Source organism: Pseudophryne corroboree, chromosome 8 (assembly GCF_028390025.1).
Source record: "Pseudophryne corroboree isolate aPseCor3 chromosome 8, aPseCor3.hap2, whole genome shotgun sequence".
NCBI lineage: Eukaryota > Metazoa > Chordata > Amphibia > Anura > Myobatrachidae > Pseudophryne > Pseudophryne corroboree.
This window is the reverse complement of record NC_086451.1, coordinates 81018886-81033902: the sequence shown is the minus strand read 5'-3', so window position 1 is coordinate 81033902 and position 15017 is coordinate 81018886. Positions and strand designations below refer to the sequence as shown.

General features: G+C 47.0%; 1 protein-coding gene across 4 annotated transcripts in view; it reads right to left on the bottom strand.

Moving 5' to 3' along the window:
* Positions 1–15017, bottom strand: part of TSC1 (TSC complex subunit 1) — a 146066-nt gene that overhangs the window by 32478 nt on the left and 98571 nt on the right. For all 4 annotated transcript variants that reach the window (XM_063936750.1, XM_063936751.1, XM_063936753.1 and 1 more), the window contains exons 15-20: positions 9862–9905; positions 8901–9067; positions 8633–8815; positions 8425–8535; positions 7617–7739; positions 7214–7401 (exon numbers count right to left, since the gene is read on the bottom strand). In XM_063936750.1, coding sequence (XP_063792820.1) covers positions 7214–7401; positions 7617–7739; positions 8425–8535; positions 8633–8815; positions 8901–9067; positions 9862–9905 — 816 coding nt within the window. The remainder of the gene's footprint in view (positions 1–7213; positions 7402–7616; positions 7740–8424; positions 8536–8632; positions 8816–8900; positions 9068–9861; positions 9906–15017) is intronic.

Genomic DNA, 15017 nt, shown 5'->3' with positions numbered 1-15017 from the left:
AACGTGTTTTCCCCCGACCACGTAGCTGCTCGGCAGAATTGTAATGCCGAGACCCCTCGGGCAGCCGCCCAAGATGAGCCCACCTTCCTTGTGGAATGGGCCTTAACAGATTTAGGCTGTGGCAGGCCTGCCACAGAATGAGCAAGTTGAATTGTGTTACAAATCCAACGAGCAATCGTCTGCTTAGAAGCAGGGGCACCCAACTTGTTGGGTGCATATAGTATCAACAGCGAGTCAGATTTTCTGACTTCAGCCGTCCTTGAAATGTATATTTTTAAGGCTCTGACAACGTCCAACAACTTGGAGTCCTCCAAGTCGCCAGTGGCCGCAGGCACCACAATAGGTTGGTTCAGGTGAAACGCTGATACCACCTTAGGGAGAAAATGCGGACGAGTCCTCAGTTCTGCCCTATCCGAATGGAAGATTAGATAAGGGCTTTTATAAGATAAAGCCGCCAATTCAGATACTCTCCTGGCGGAAGCCAGGGCCAGTAACATAGTCACTTTCCATGTGAGATATTTAAAATCCACCTTTTTCAATGGTTCAAACCAATGGGATTTGAGGAAATCTAAAACTACATTTAGATCCCACGGTGCCACCGGAGGCACCACAGGAGGCTGTATATGCAGTACTCCTTTAACAAAAGTCTGTACCTCAGGAACTGAGGCCAATTCTTTTTGGAAGAATATTGACAGGGCCGAAATTTGAACCTTAATAGATCTCAATTTGAGACCCCTAGACAATCCTGATTGTAGGAAATGTAGGAAACGACCCAGTTGAAATTCCTCCGTCGGAACACTCCGATCCTCGCACCACGCGACATATTTTCGCCAAATGCGGTGATAATGTTTCGCGGTGACTTCCTTCCTTGCCTTAATCAAGGTAGGAATGACTTCTTCTGGAATGCCTTTCCCTTTTAGGATCTGGCGTTCAACCGCCATGCCGTCAAACGCAGCCGCGGTAAGTCTTGAAAGAGACAGGGACCCTGTTGTAGCAGGTCCCTTCTCAGAAGTAGAGGGCACGGGTCGTCCGTGACCAACTCTTGAAGTTCCGGGTACCAAGTCCTTCTTGGCCAATCCGGAGCCACTAGTATTTCTTACTCCTCCTCACCGTATAATCTTCAATACCTTTGGTATGAGAGGCAGAGGAGGAAACACATATACTGATTTGTACACCCAAGGTGTTACCAGTGCGTCCACAGCTATTGCCTGTGGATCTCTTGACCTGGCGCAATACTTGTCCAGTTTCTTGTTGAGGCGAGACGCCATCATGTCTACCATTGGTCTTTCCCAACAGTTTATTAGCATGTGGAAGACTTCTGGATGAAGACCCCCCTCTCCCGGGTGTATATCGTGTCTGCTGAGGAAGTCTGCTTCCCAGTTGTCCACGCCCGGGAAGAACACTGCTGACAGTGCTATTACGTGATTCTCCGCCCAGCGAAGAATCTTGGCAGCTTCTGCCATTGCACTCCTGCTTCTTGTGCCGCCCTGTCTGTTTACATGGGCGACCGCCGTGATGTTGTCCGACTGAATCAACACCGGTTTTCCTTGCAGGAGTGGTTCCGCCTGGCTTAGAGCATTTTAGATTGCTCTTAGTACCAGAATGTTTATGTGAATAGACTTTTCCAGGTTCGTCCATACCCCCTGGAAGTTTCTTCCTTGTGTGACTGCTCCCCAACCTCTCAGGCTGGCGTCCGTGGTCACCAGGATCAAATCCTGTATGCCGAATCTGCGGCCCTCCAATAGATGAGCCTTTTGCAACCACCACAGAAGATATACCCTTGTCCTTGGCGACAGGGTTATTCGCAGGTGCATCTGAGGATGCGACCCTGACCATTTGTCCAACAGATCCCTTTGGAAAATTCTTGCATGGAATCTGCCGAATGGAATTGCTTCGTAAAAAGCCACCATTTTTCCCAGGACTCTTGTGCATTGATGTACAGACACCTTTCCTGGTTTTAGGAGGTTCCTGACAGGTCGGATAACTCCTTGGCTTTTTCCTCGGGAAGAAAAACCTTTTTCTGAACCGTGTCCAGAATCATCCCTAGGAACAGCAGACGTATCGTCGGAAAACAGCTGCGATTCTTGGAATATTTAGAATCCAGTCGTGCCGTCGAAGAACTACTTTAGATAGTGCTCTTCCGACCTCCAACTGTTCTCTGGAACTTGCCCTTTTTAGGTCGTGCAAGTAAGGGATAATTTAGATGCCTTTTTTCTTTGAAGAAACATCTTTTCGGCCATTACCTTGGTAAAAAGGCCCGGGGTGCCGTGGATAATTCAAACGGCATCGTCTGAAACTGATATTGACAGTTCTGTACCACGAACCAGAGGTACCCTTGATGAGAAGGACAAATTTTGGACATGGAGGTAATCCTTGATGTCCAGGGACACCATATAGTCCCCTTTTTTCCGGTTCGCTATCACTGCTCTGAGTGACTTTATCTCGATTTGAACCTTTTATGTAAGTGTTCAAAACATTTTAGATTTAGACTATGTGTCACCAAGCCGTCTGGCTTCAGTACCACAATATAGTGTGGAAAAATAATACCCTTTTCCTTGTCGTAGGAGGGGTACTTTGATTATCACCTGCTGGATATACAGCTTGTGAATTGTTTCCAATGCTGCCTCCCTGTCGGAGGGAGCCGTTGGTAAAGCAGACTTCAGGAAGCTGCGAGGAGAAGATGTCTCGACTCTCCAATCTTTACCCCTGGGATAATACTTGTACGATCTAGGGGTCAACTTGCGAGTGATCCCACTGCGCCCTGAGACTCTTGAGACTACCCCCCCACCTTGAGTCCGCTTGCACGGCCCCAGCGTCATGCTGAGGACTTGGCAGACGCGGTGGAGGGCTTCTTTTCCTGGGAAAGGGCTGCCTGCTGCAGTCTACTTCCCTTACCTCTATGTCTGGGCAGATATGACTGGCCTTTTGCCTGCATGCCCTCATGGGAAAGGAAAGATTGAGGCTGAAAAGACGGTGTCTTTTTTAGCTGAGATGTAACTTGGGGTAAAAAAGGTTGGATTTCCCAGCTGTTGCTGTGGTCCCCAGGTCCGATGGACCGACCCCCAAATAACTCCTTCCCTTTATACAGCAATACTTCCATCTGCCGTATGGGATCTGTATCACCTGACCACTGTCGTGTCCCTGACATCTTCTGGGAGATATGGACAACGCACTTATCTTGATGCCAGAGAGCAAATATCCCTCTGTGCATCTCACATACATATATATAGAATGCATCCTATTAAATGCTCTACATGAATAAAATATTTTCAGTCAGGGAATCCGACCAAGCCAACCCAGCACTGCATCTCCAGGCTGATGGCGATCGCTGGTCGCAGTATAACCACCGTATGTGTGTATATACTTTTTAGGATATTTTTCCAGCTTCCTATCAGCTGGCTCCTTGAGGGCGGCCGTATCTGGAGACGGTAACGCCACTTGATAAGCGTGTGAGCGCCTTATCACCCTAAGGGGTGTTTCCCAACGTACCCTAATTTCTGGCGGGAAAGGGTATAACGCCAATATTTGCTATCGGGGTAACCCTACGCATCATCACACACTTCATTTTATTTTATCTGATTCAGGAAAAACTACAGGTAGTTTTTTCACTCCCACATAATACCCTTTCTTGTGGTACTTGTAGTATCAGAAACACGTAACACCTCCTTCATTGCCCTTAACGTGTGGCCCTAATGAGAAATACGTTTGTTTATTCACCGTCGACACTGTATTCAGTGTCCGTGTCTGTGTCTGTGTCGACCGACTGAGGTAAATGGGCGTTTTTTAAAACCCCTGACGGTGTTTCTGAGACGCCTGGACCGGTCCTAATAGATTGTCGGCCGTCTCATGTCGTCAACCGACCTTGCAGCGTGTTGACATTCTCACGTAATTCTCTAAATAAGCCATCCATTCCGGTGTCGACTCCCTAGAGAGTGACATCACCATTACAGGCAATTTCTCCGCCTCCTCACCAACATCGTCCTCATACATGTCGACACACACGTACCGACACACAGCACACACACCGGGAATGCTCTGACAGAGGACAGGACCCACTAGCCCTTTGGGGAGACAGAGGGAGAGTCTGCCAGCACACACCAAAAACGCTATAATTATATAGGGACAACCTTATATAAGTGTTTCTCCCTTATAGCATCTTTTATATATATACAATATCGCCAAAATCAGTGCCCCCCCTCTCTGTTTTAACCCTGTTTCTGTAGTGCAGTGCAGGGGAGAGCCTGGGAGCCTTCTCTCCAGCTTTTCTGTGAGAGAAAATGGCGCTGTGTGCTGAGGAGATAGGCCCCGCCCCTTTTTCGGCGGCCTCGTCTCCCGCTATTTTTGAAGTTAGGCAGGGGTTAAATATCTCCATATAGCCTCTGTGGGCTATATGTGAGGTATTTTTTGCCTCTAATAAGGTTTTTATTTGCCTCTCAGAGCGCCCCCCCCAGCGCTCTGCACCCTCAGTGACTGTTGTGTGAAGTGTGCTGAGAGGAAAATGGCGCACAGCTGCAGTGCTGTGCGCTACCTTTATGAAGACTCAGGAGTCTTCAGCCGCCGATTTTGGACCTCTTCTCTCTTCAGCGTCTGCAAGGGGGCCGGCGGCGCGGCTCCGGTGACCATCCAGGCTGTACCTGTGATCGTCCCTCTGGAGCTAGTGTCCAGTAGCCAAGCAGCAAATCCACTCTGCACGCAGGTGAGTTCACTACTTCTCCCCTAAGTCCCTCGTTGCAGTGATCCTGTTGCCAGCAGGACTCACTGTAAAGTAAAAAACCTAAGCTAAACTTTCTCTAAGCAGCTCTTTAGGAGAGCCACCTAGATTGCACCCTTCTCGTTCGGGCACAAAATCTAACTGGAGTCTGGAGGAGGGTCATAGGGGGAGGAGCCAGTGCACACCACCTGATCTGGTAAAAGCTTTACTTTTTTGTGCCCTGTCTCCTGCGGAGCCGCTATTCCCCATGGTCCTTTCAGGAACCCCAGCATCCACTTAGGACGATAGAGAAACAATGATTGCCACAATGAATCAGCCAGGGCCAGGCGGTTGTTCTAAAACTCATTGGATCAGCTCCTGATATAGCGTATGCTGCACTGTTCCATCGTTTTGGTATTGTTTAGAAAGTGCAGTGTTCACAGACCTCTGCCCTATGTCTGCTGATAGTTATTCAGAGACATGTATCCACAATACAGTGCATCCGGAAAGTATTCACAGTGCTTCACTTTTTCCACATTTTGTTATGTTACAGCATTATTCCAAAATGGGATAAACTAATTTTTTCCCTCCAAATTCTACACACAATACCCCATAATGACAACGTGAAAAATGTGTTTTTGAGATTTTTGCAAATTTATTAAAAATAAAAAAATAAAATCACATGTACATAAGTATTCACAGCCTTTATAGATGCACCTTTGGCAGCAATTACAGCCTCAAGTCTTTTTGAATATGATGCCACAAGCTTGGCACACCTATCTTTGGGCAGTTTCACCCACTCCTCTTTGCAGCACCTCTCAAGCTCCATCAGGTTGGATGGGAAGCGTTGGTGCACAGCCATTTTCAGATCTCTCCTGAGATGTTCAATCGGATTCAAGTCTAGGCTCTAGCTGGGCCACTCAAGGACATTCATAGAGTTGTCCTTAAGCCAATCCTTTGATACCTTGGCTGTGTGCTTAGGGTTGTTGTCCTGCTGAAAGGTTTTCATCCAGGATGTCTCTGTATATTTGCTGCATTCACCTTTCCCTCCATCACCACAGCATGATGCTGCCAAGACCGTGCTTCACTGTAGGGAGCTCATCACCAGTGGTATTGGCCTGGTGATGAGCGGTGCCTAGTTTCCTCCAAACATGATGCCTGGCATTCACGCCGAAGAGTTCAATCTTTGTCTCATCAGACCAAAGAATTTTGTTTCTCATGGTCTAAGAGTCCTTCAGGTGCATTTTGGCAAACTCCAGATGGGCTGCCATGTGCTTTTTACTAAGAAGTGGCTTCCATCTGGCCACTCTACCATACAGGCCTGATTGGTGGATTGCTGCAGAGATGGTTGTCTTTCTGGAAGGTTCTCCTCTCTCCACAGAGGAATGCTGTAGCTCTGACAGAGTGACCATCAGGTTCTTGGTCACTTCCCTGGCTTGGGCCCTTCTCCCCCGATCACTCAGTTTAGACGACCGGCCAGCTCTAGGAAGAGTCCTGGCGGTTCCGAACGTCTTCCATTTACTAGTGATGGAGGCCACTGTGCTCACTGGGACCTTCAAAGCAGCAGATATTTTTTTTTGCACCCTTCCCCAGATTTGTGCCTCGAGACAATCCTGTCTCGGAGGTCTACAGACAATTCCTTTAACTTCATGCTTGGGATGTGCTCAGACATGCACTGTCAAGTGTGGGACCTTATATGGACAGGTGTGTGCCTTTCCAAATCATGTCCAATCAACTGAATTTACCACAGGTGGACTCCAATTAAGCTGTAGGAACATCTCAAGGATGATCAGTGGAAACAGGATGCACCTGAGCTCAATTTTGAGCTTCATGGCAAAGGCTGTGAATACTTATGTACATGTGATTTCATAGTTTTTTTTATGTTAAATACATTTGAAAAAAAATCTCAAAAAAACTTTTGTCACGTTGTCATTATGGGGTATTGTGAGTAGAATTTTGAGGACAAAAATGAATTTATTCCATGTTGGAATTAGGCTATAACATAACAAATGTGGAAAAAATGAAGCGCTATGAATACTTTCCGGATGCACAGTAGTTGGATTTGAAAGGATCATTTGGAGCTATATGTTTATTAGGGTGTAGTACGGGTGACCGGCGGTCTCCTGACCACCGGTCACCTTACCGACGCCGGGATCCCGGCAGCATACCGACGCCGGGATCCCGGCGGGGAGGGGCGAGTGCAGCAAGCCCCTTGCGGGCTCGCTGCGCTCGCCACGCTGCGGGCTCAGTGGCGACCTGCGGTCGCCACGGGTTCTATTCCCACTCTATGGGTGTCGTGGACACCCACGAGTGGAAATAGTCCCTGTTGGTCGGCATGCCGACCATCGGGATAGTGAGCCGTCGGGCTCACGGAGGAGGTCATGTGACTGTCGGTCAGCCGACCGGCGGTCACATGACTACCACCCGTTTATTAGGTAATGTGTATATCAGCCATTTTCAAGACTGTTTTTCTAAACTGTGTATGCAACAAGTACGCTTTAAAATCCCCTGGGTAGAAGTTACCTGTTCTTCACTTTAACATCTTCCAAAAATTTCTTCTGATCCTGGCAGAGTTGCTCCTTTTTGGCCAGCTGGGCCTCTAGCTCCGCTATTCGTTTCTGAATGCTCTCCAACCTTTGAGTTTGCTGAGCAACTGTCCAGCGAGCTTTCTCCAGTTCCTTCCTAAACGAGGCCTTCAGCATCTCAACTTCCTTTTGGAATTACATAACACCTGTGAGGTCCTCATGTACAGAACATATAAAAGGTAAAAAAAAAAAAGCAATGCAACAATTTGGGGCTCCTTTCACTGGGCCCCTTAGTTACTGCACTACAATCACTACCACTGTCATGATGCAGGGATGGGCTGCTTGGCAGTGACACAGCTGATCAGTATACTGAATAGGAGACACTACAAAACATATCCTACCTTATCAGCGTTGGTGTTTTTGTGCTGCAGCTGCTCAACATACAGCTCATTCACCTCTCCAAGAATCAGGAGCTGCCGGTTTAGGAACTCCATCTGGTGCTGCACAGACTCACTGTTTGACAGCTTCATGACAAAGATACACCAAATACACAGCTCAATATAGGTTATAGAGGATTAAGCAATGTTAACATAATGTATTTTTTGGAAGTTTATTCATACAACCAATGTCTACAAAACACAGCATGTCAGCAAGGAAACGCCATTTACTAAGCAAGCAATGTGTGGATTTTCTATGTATTTTGCATTGACAGAAGAGGACAAGTAAGTTCTGTTATGGCAATATTACACAGCATCCACAATAACTTCAAGCAATGAGCAATCTAAAATACTGTAAGGGCCCCTAATGCCCATCTCTTGAGCTAGAATTATCTCCCACTTGCTCCAAAATAGTCTTATACACCCTTCAAAGCCCTCAGATCCCACACATGCTCCAAAAGTCTTCCAGATGCCCATCAGACCCCACCATACATGCACACTTACTGCAGCTCGTAGAGGAAGGAGGGAGAACACACTGCTACCTCCTCCTCTGACATAGCATACATTCAAATCCAAGTGACACATTTCCACCAATCCAATCTGTTACCTGAAACCAATTGGTTCCATAGCGCACATCTTGCTTGCATGAAATACTAGAATGCAAGCGTAACTGGTCAGGAAAACTGTGCAGCAGTATGGCGTATAAGGTGGACTGAGAATGGGAAAACGAAGGTACTGTAGTACAGGATAGAGAATAAAGAACATTTCTAACCTTCTGAGACACCTGGCTGAGTCGGAGCTCAGTGTTGCACACTTTGTTGTTTGCTTGCTTCACCTCTGACCGCAGATCAGCTATCATGCTTCGACAATCCTCCAACTTTGTCTGTGTCAATACAAGGCGAGCAATCAGCAAGACATCACATGACACTTAGTCATTATTACCTAGACTTTCCCCAGTGTAACCTCCAGAGCTTTCCCACCTGTAACTCCTGGCTCTGGTTGTAGAACTCCTCCCGGTCCTGCTGGAGCTGCCTGATCTGGCTATGAAGCTGGGTCACCACTGTGTCCTTCTCTTCCTGTAGCCTCTTGTACCGTGCTTGCTCCTGAACAAGGCTTTGTTTCATGGACTGGATGTCCACCTCTTGCATCTTTAACAGGGCTTTCTGCGAGCAAAGAACCAGGTCATTATGGCAGCGAAAACCCTTCTTAAGGCCTCACTCCTACTTAGGATGCAGAAACCCTACTCACCATAGCAGCATTCTGTTCCTCGAGGGTCGTCACCTTGATAACCTTGCGCAGAAGACCCCTGTTGCGCTGCGCATGTTGTTGCCTTTTGAATCGCTCATACAAAAGCTGGTTGTGTAAAAGCACCAACTGGTTTCGCAGTGTGTGGATCTCATCAGTTGGAGGCGTACCTGACAAGCACATAGGGGTCCATAAAGGCTAGAGCATAGGAGAAGTGCTAGCACAAGTAGACAGCCTATGGCTCACCAGCTCATGTGGCACTACAAGCCTCAACCTGTCCGTCTGATTCCCAGGGTATACGGACATCTAGTTTAAAACAGGTTAGCCAAGATGAGTTATGTGGGTGTTGGAAAAAAACCTTATGTACTCCCTCCAACTATAAACATCTAACAAACCCCAGAAAAGAAAACCAATACAAGGGGGTGAGTTTAATAGTTTAGAGAGAAGATCAAACACTGAAAGTGAGACCTTTTAGTTGGTTTTGCTAAATTATACACCAGTATTATCAATGTATCCATAAACAGGCCCCACGTTGCCCAAACCAGATACTCATTCAACAGAGGCAATGTAACCTTTTTCCATTTCAGATTTAATATATCTAGCTTCAATTAATCTCAATTATATAAACCCCCCCTCCCTTGAAAGGGTCATTCTTGAATATGGGCCTACTTGGCACTTAGTCAATAGTCACTGCTCTATCAGCAATCGGCAGTGTTCTCAGTGGGATGCCAACTGGACCTGAGGTGTCCCGAGAAACGGAACACCTCCCTATTTCTATTCCAGTTATCTTGACATCACAACAAATGTATAGCTCAGAAAGCTGCTGCGGGAACATCTCGGACACAAATTACAAACACATTGCGTCCGTTCAGTAATGTTTGATGCTTTGATATATTTAAATAAGTAGTGACAATATTTTAACAACAAAAACTCTGAATAATACATTTAAATAGGAATAGCATACCTCCAAAGTGAGTCCAATCAGCCGATTTGCTGGGTAAAGGCAACCTATGGGACAAAGCAGAACAGTTACCATGTGGTCTAGCACAGTGTCAGATCCTACACCTAGAACAGACACAAGTATACAGGACTCTGCACCACCAGTGCAGTTTCTGCAATGCATTTGTAGGCAGCATGCCATGAAACCTGAATGTGTTCAGACGGATGGAGACATAAAGAAACAAATTTCAATGGGATGCTGCTTGTGTAAATGGGAAAGAGTAGATGTATAGCTAAAGGGGCAGCTCTGTACCAACCTCCAATTTAGTGCACTGAGCATCAGTGTCTCGCGTGAGGCCACTTTCCATAAGTAAACCTCAATTCCCGTTAACCGGCATTAGAGTCAGAGAAGCAAAACAAAATCAAGCTTCCCAGAATTGTCAATGGTGGAGAGCCATATTTGCCTACTCTCTCAGAAGTTGCTGTAGACTCCAGACTTTTTGGGTAGTCCCCGAATTGCCGGAAGAGTAGGTGGGTCTCCCGGTACCCGCATCCCTTTCTAGTGAAACGGCCAGGATGGAGAGCCTATCGGGGGAATTACAGCACTGTATGGAGGGGACAATATTAAATGGCTCAAATCACGTCATTTTAGCCCTGCCCCTCCCAGAGAATCACACATTATCCCTGATGTGGGGACAGGGCCTAATGAAGCGAGAGCCCGGCCCTGCCCCCAGCAGCGTTTCCAAATCCAGGCTTCTCCTGGAGAGGAGACATAAAAAGTTGGGAACCAAATGAGAAGTCTCAGGAACATCTTATTTTAGACTCCTCATTTCGGGGCCAAGAGTTTTAACACAATCCATGGTATCAGTACATGTATTCATTCAACTTTGCTGGGGAAAAGCCCCATGCACACATATGTAAAGGGTCAAACATTTGCCCTAGGATAAGTGACTACAAGTAATATTTTAGGACTACAGTAGAATCGCCCACACTACTTATAGCTTTCGCTATGACATTAGAGCAGGCATGTCCAAACCGTGGCCCTCCAGCTGTTGAGAAACTACACATCCCAGCATGCCCTGACACAGCTTTAGCATTCTCTGACAGCAAAACTGTGTCAGGGCATGCTGGGATATTAGTTTCACAACAGCTAGAGGGCCACAGTTTGGCCATGCCTGCATTACAGGCATCTTACAGTAAAGGAAAATAAAAAAAATCACAAGAGCTGACACTTGATACTAACTAGAAAGGGCAGGTTTGACCAATTTGTCATGTGTCTAATCAGGAGCCTAAGGCTGGGTACACACACTTTGATATATTGTTCATCAAAACCCGAACGATATATCGATAGTGCATCGGCAGATGTGAACACCCGATATGTCTGTCAGCTAAATCGTTTCAGTCATATAAGGCCGACCAAGCAGTACACCCGATGCGGATATAACAACATGTAGATATAGCGGTACATCTGGCTGTGTGTACAATCAATCCGCCGACTGTGCGATAGGTCAGCCGCAGCAGCCACTGAATATGACGTCACAAGTGGGTGGGCATATTCAAAGGACTCTGCGGTCAGCGGCGGATTGGTAAGTGTGTATGCACAAGACAGTATGCACCTTACCAAAGCGATAGCTCGATCGCCCAATCTGTTGGATAAGTGTGTACCCAGCCTAAGTAATTTCAGCCAGTGGGTTAGATCCTATCCAGGACTGCTGAGCATTTATACCTAGCCCCTAATTTACAGGCAGCCCAGCAGGTCAATCATTTCCAGAGCGCCTCTCCAATAGCCGCTACCCATACAGGCACCCGCAGCCCTCAAATTGTTCCATGAGAGCAAAACGTCTTTAAAAAAAATAATAATATGTAAGCATATCCCAGAATGGGATAATAGGATTTTGGTACTTACCAGGTAAATCCTTTTCTTTGAATCCATAGGGGGCACTGGAGTACTCTTGGGATATGGACGGCTTCCGCAGGAACAGGGCACTGAATATTTAATTTAGAACACTCTACCCCTCCATATCCCAGAGTACCTCAGTGTTTATTACTGAGCCGAACAGGAGCTAGAGAGAGGTTGACAATGGAGAATTAAATATAACATAACGGACAACAATAAAGTAGACACATAACGTTACTGACAATTAAACAGTTGACACCATAACCGATAGAACTTGAAACTTTGAACCAGTCGGCGAGAATGTGTTACCATAAGATCCCTTGAACTTACCACAAACCAGGTAAACTGCTCTGGGTGGGCGTCCAGTACCCCTATGGATTCAAAGAAAAGGATTTACCTGGTAAGTACCAAAATCCTATTTTCTTTTTCATCCACTAGGGATCACTGGAGTACTCTTGGGACGTACCAAAGCTTCCCCCGTGGGCGGGAGAGCTGTTTGGCACCTGTAACACTAGGCGGCCAAAGCTAGATGCTGATGCCGCAAACGTATCAAACTTGTAAAAGTGCACAAACGTGTGCACTGATGACCATGTAGCCGCACGGCAAAGCTGCGTCGTAGAAGCCCCACGACCAGCTGCCCATGAAGTTCCCACAGAACGTGTGGAATGAGCTGTTACTGATGTAGGCGGCTGTAACCTATCATGAAGGTAAGCCTGACGTATGGTCAATTTAATCCATCTGGATAAGGTTTGCTTAGAAGCTGGCCAACCCATCTTGGAAGCATCATAGAGAACAAACAACGTATCCGTCGTACGAACTGTAGACGTTCGGGATACATAAACGCGTAGTGCGCATACCACATCCAAAGTTCCAGAATCTCCTGTTAACACAGGAACTACTATTGGTTGATTGATGTGAAAAGATGACACTACCTTTGGTAAGAAAGCGGGATTTGTCCGAAGTTCCGCTCTGTCATCATGAAACACCAAATACGGTGGCTTGCATGACAAGGCACCCAAATCTGAAACACGCCTTGCTGAAGCTAAGGCTAGGAGAAAAATAGTTTTCCAAGTGAGAAACTTAATATCCACTTGTAGTAAGGGTTCAAAATATGAAGACTATAAGAAATCTAAAACCAGATTCAAGTCCCATTGCGCTGTAGGTGGAATGAATGGAGGCTGCACTCTGAGGACACCTTGCAGAAAGGTGTGTACAGACGGCAATAGAGCCAATCGTCTTTGAAAGTAAATCGACAAAGCAGATACCTGCACCTTTAATGTAGATAAACGCAGTCCTCCATCTAACCCAGTCTGTAGAAATAACAAAAGAACTTGAAAGATGTCGGAAACTTACGAACTTCACAACAACCTATATAGGCACGCCTAATTCTGTAATAATGAGCTGCCGTGACTGGCTTCCTAGCTCGTAACATGGTTGGTATAACCGATTCTGGAATGCCCTCTCTTCTTAAGAGGGCGGTCTCAACAGCCACCCCGTCAAACGCAGCCGCGCTAAATCGGGGTAAAGGAACGGACCCTGTTGTAACAGGTCCGGACGAAGTGGGAGCGGCCAAGGATCGTCTGCGAGTAGTCCGCGGAGATCCGAGAACCAAGCTCTCCGAGGCCAATGAGGCGCCACTAGTATAACTGTGGCGGACTCTCTTTTGATCCGTTTTAGCAACAGAGGGAGCAGCGGAAACGGTGGAAACAGATAGACGAGGCTGTACGGCCACGCGATTGTGAGAGCATCCACCGCCACTGCCTTTGGATCTCCCGTTCTGGACACATACTGGGGCGTTTGGTGATTGTGGCGAGATGCCATCAGGTCCACTTGAGGGTAACCCCACCTCTGGACCAACATGTGAAACACTTCTGGATTTAATGCCCATTCTCCTGGATGAAAATCCAGACGGCTGAGATAATCCGCCTCCCAGTTGTCCACTCCCGGAATGAACACTGCCGACAATATCACTTTGTGATGCTCGGCCCAATTGAGGATTCGAGCTACTTCCCGCATTGCCATGCGGCTTCTCGTTCCTCCTTGTTTGTTGATGTACGCGACCGCCGTCGCGTTGTCTGACTGCACCTGGACAGTCTGAGACCGAACCATGTGCACTGCTTGTCATAGTGCATTGTAAATTGCCCGGAGTTCCAGGACATTTATCGACAGCAATCTTTCGTGATCCGCCCAGAGACCCTGGAGCTGACAATTTTGAATTACAGCTCCCCAACCTCTGAGACTCACGTCCGTCGTTAGAATTATCCAATTCCAGGCGCCGAACCGTTTCCCTGTGGTTAGATTGTGTACTTTGAGCCACCAGAGTAGAGATACCCTGGACCGTGGCGACAACCTCACCCTCTGGTGAATCTGCAGATGCGAGCCCGACCACTGTGCGAGCACATCCAGTTGAAAAGGACGTGAGTGAAATCTTCCGAACTGAAGCGCTTCGAAAGCCGCCACCATTGTGCCTAAGAGGCGAATGCACAAATGTACCGAGACTGTGCGTGGCTTGAGCACTAATTGTACCAGATGACGAATAATCTGTACTTTCTGTTCTGGTAGGTAAATTCTTTGATTCACCGTATCGAGAATCATACCTAGGAATTGAAGTCGTTGAGACGGAATTAGATGTGATTTTTTGAAGTTGACAATCCAACCGTGCTGAACTAGTACATTGTACGTTAGCAACGCATGTTGGAGGAGCATCTGTGGAGACGGGGCTTTGATGAGCATATCGTCCAAGTACGGAACTATTATCACTCCCAGGGATCTGAGATGAGCTGTCATCACAGACATCAAACCCGAGGCGCTGACGAGAGGCCAAACGGTAGAGCCTGAAACTGGTAATGGTTCTGCCGTATTGCAAACCGCAAGAACCTCTGATGAGGTGGCCAAATCGGAATGTGTAAGTACGCATCCTTGAGATCCAGCGCAATCATGAATTCCTGTGGCTCTAAACCTGCAATTACTGACCGCAGAGATTCCATCTTGAATCTGTAGTAAGTGACGTACTGATTGAGGCCCTTTAAGTTCAATATTGGCCTGATCGAGCCATCCGGCTTTGGTACCACAAACAGACTGGAATAATAACCCTCACCTTGTTGTTGTACAGGGACCGGAATCAAAACTGCTGAATCCAGCAGGGACTGAATGGCAATTTGCAGAACCGACCTCTTGTCGTCCGACACAGGCAGTCCTGTCTTGAAAAACCGCAGTGGCGGGAGACAGTCGAACTCTTATTTTGTAACCTTTTAACACTAAATTGCGGATCCACCCATCTGTGG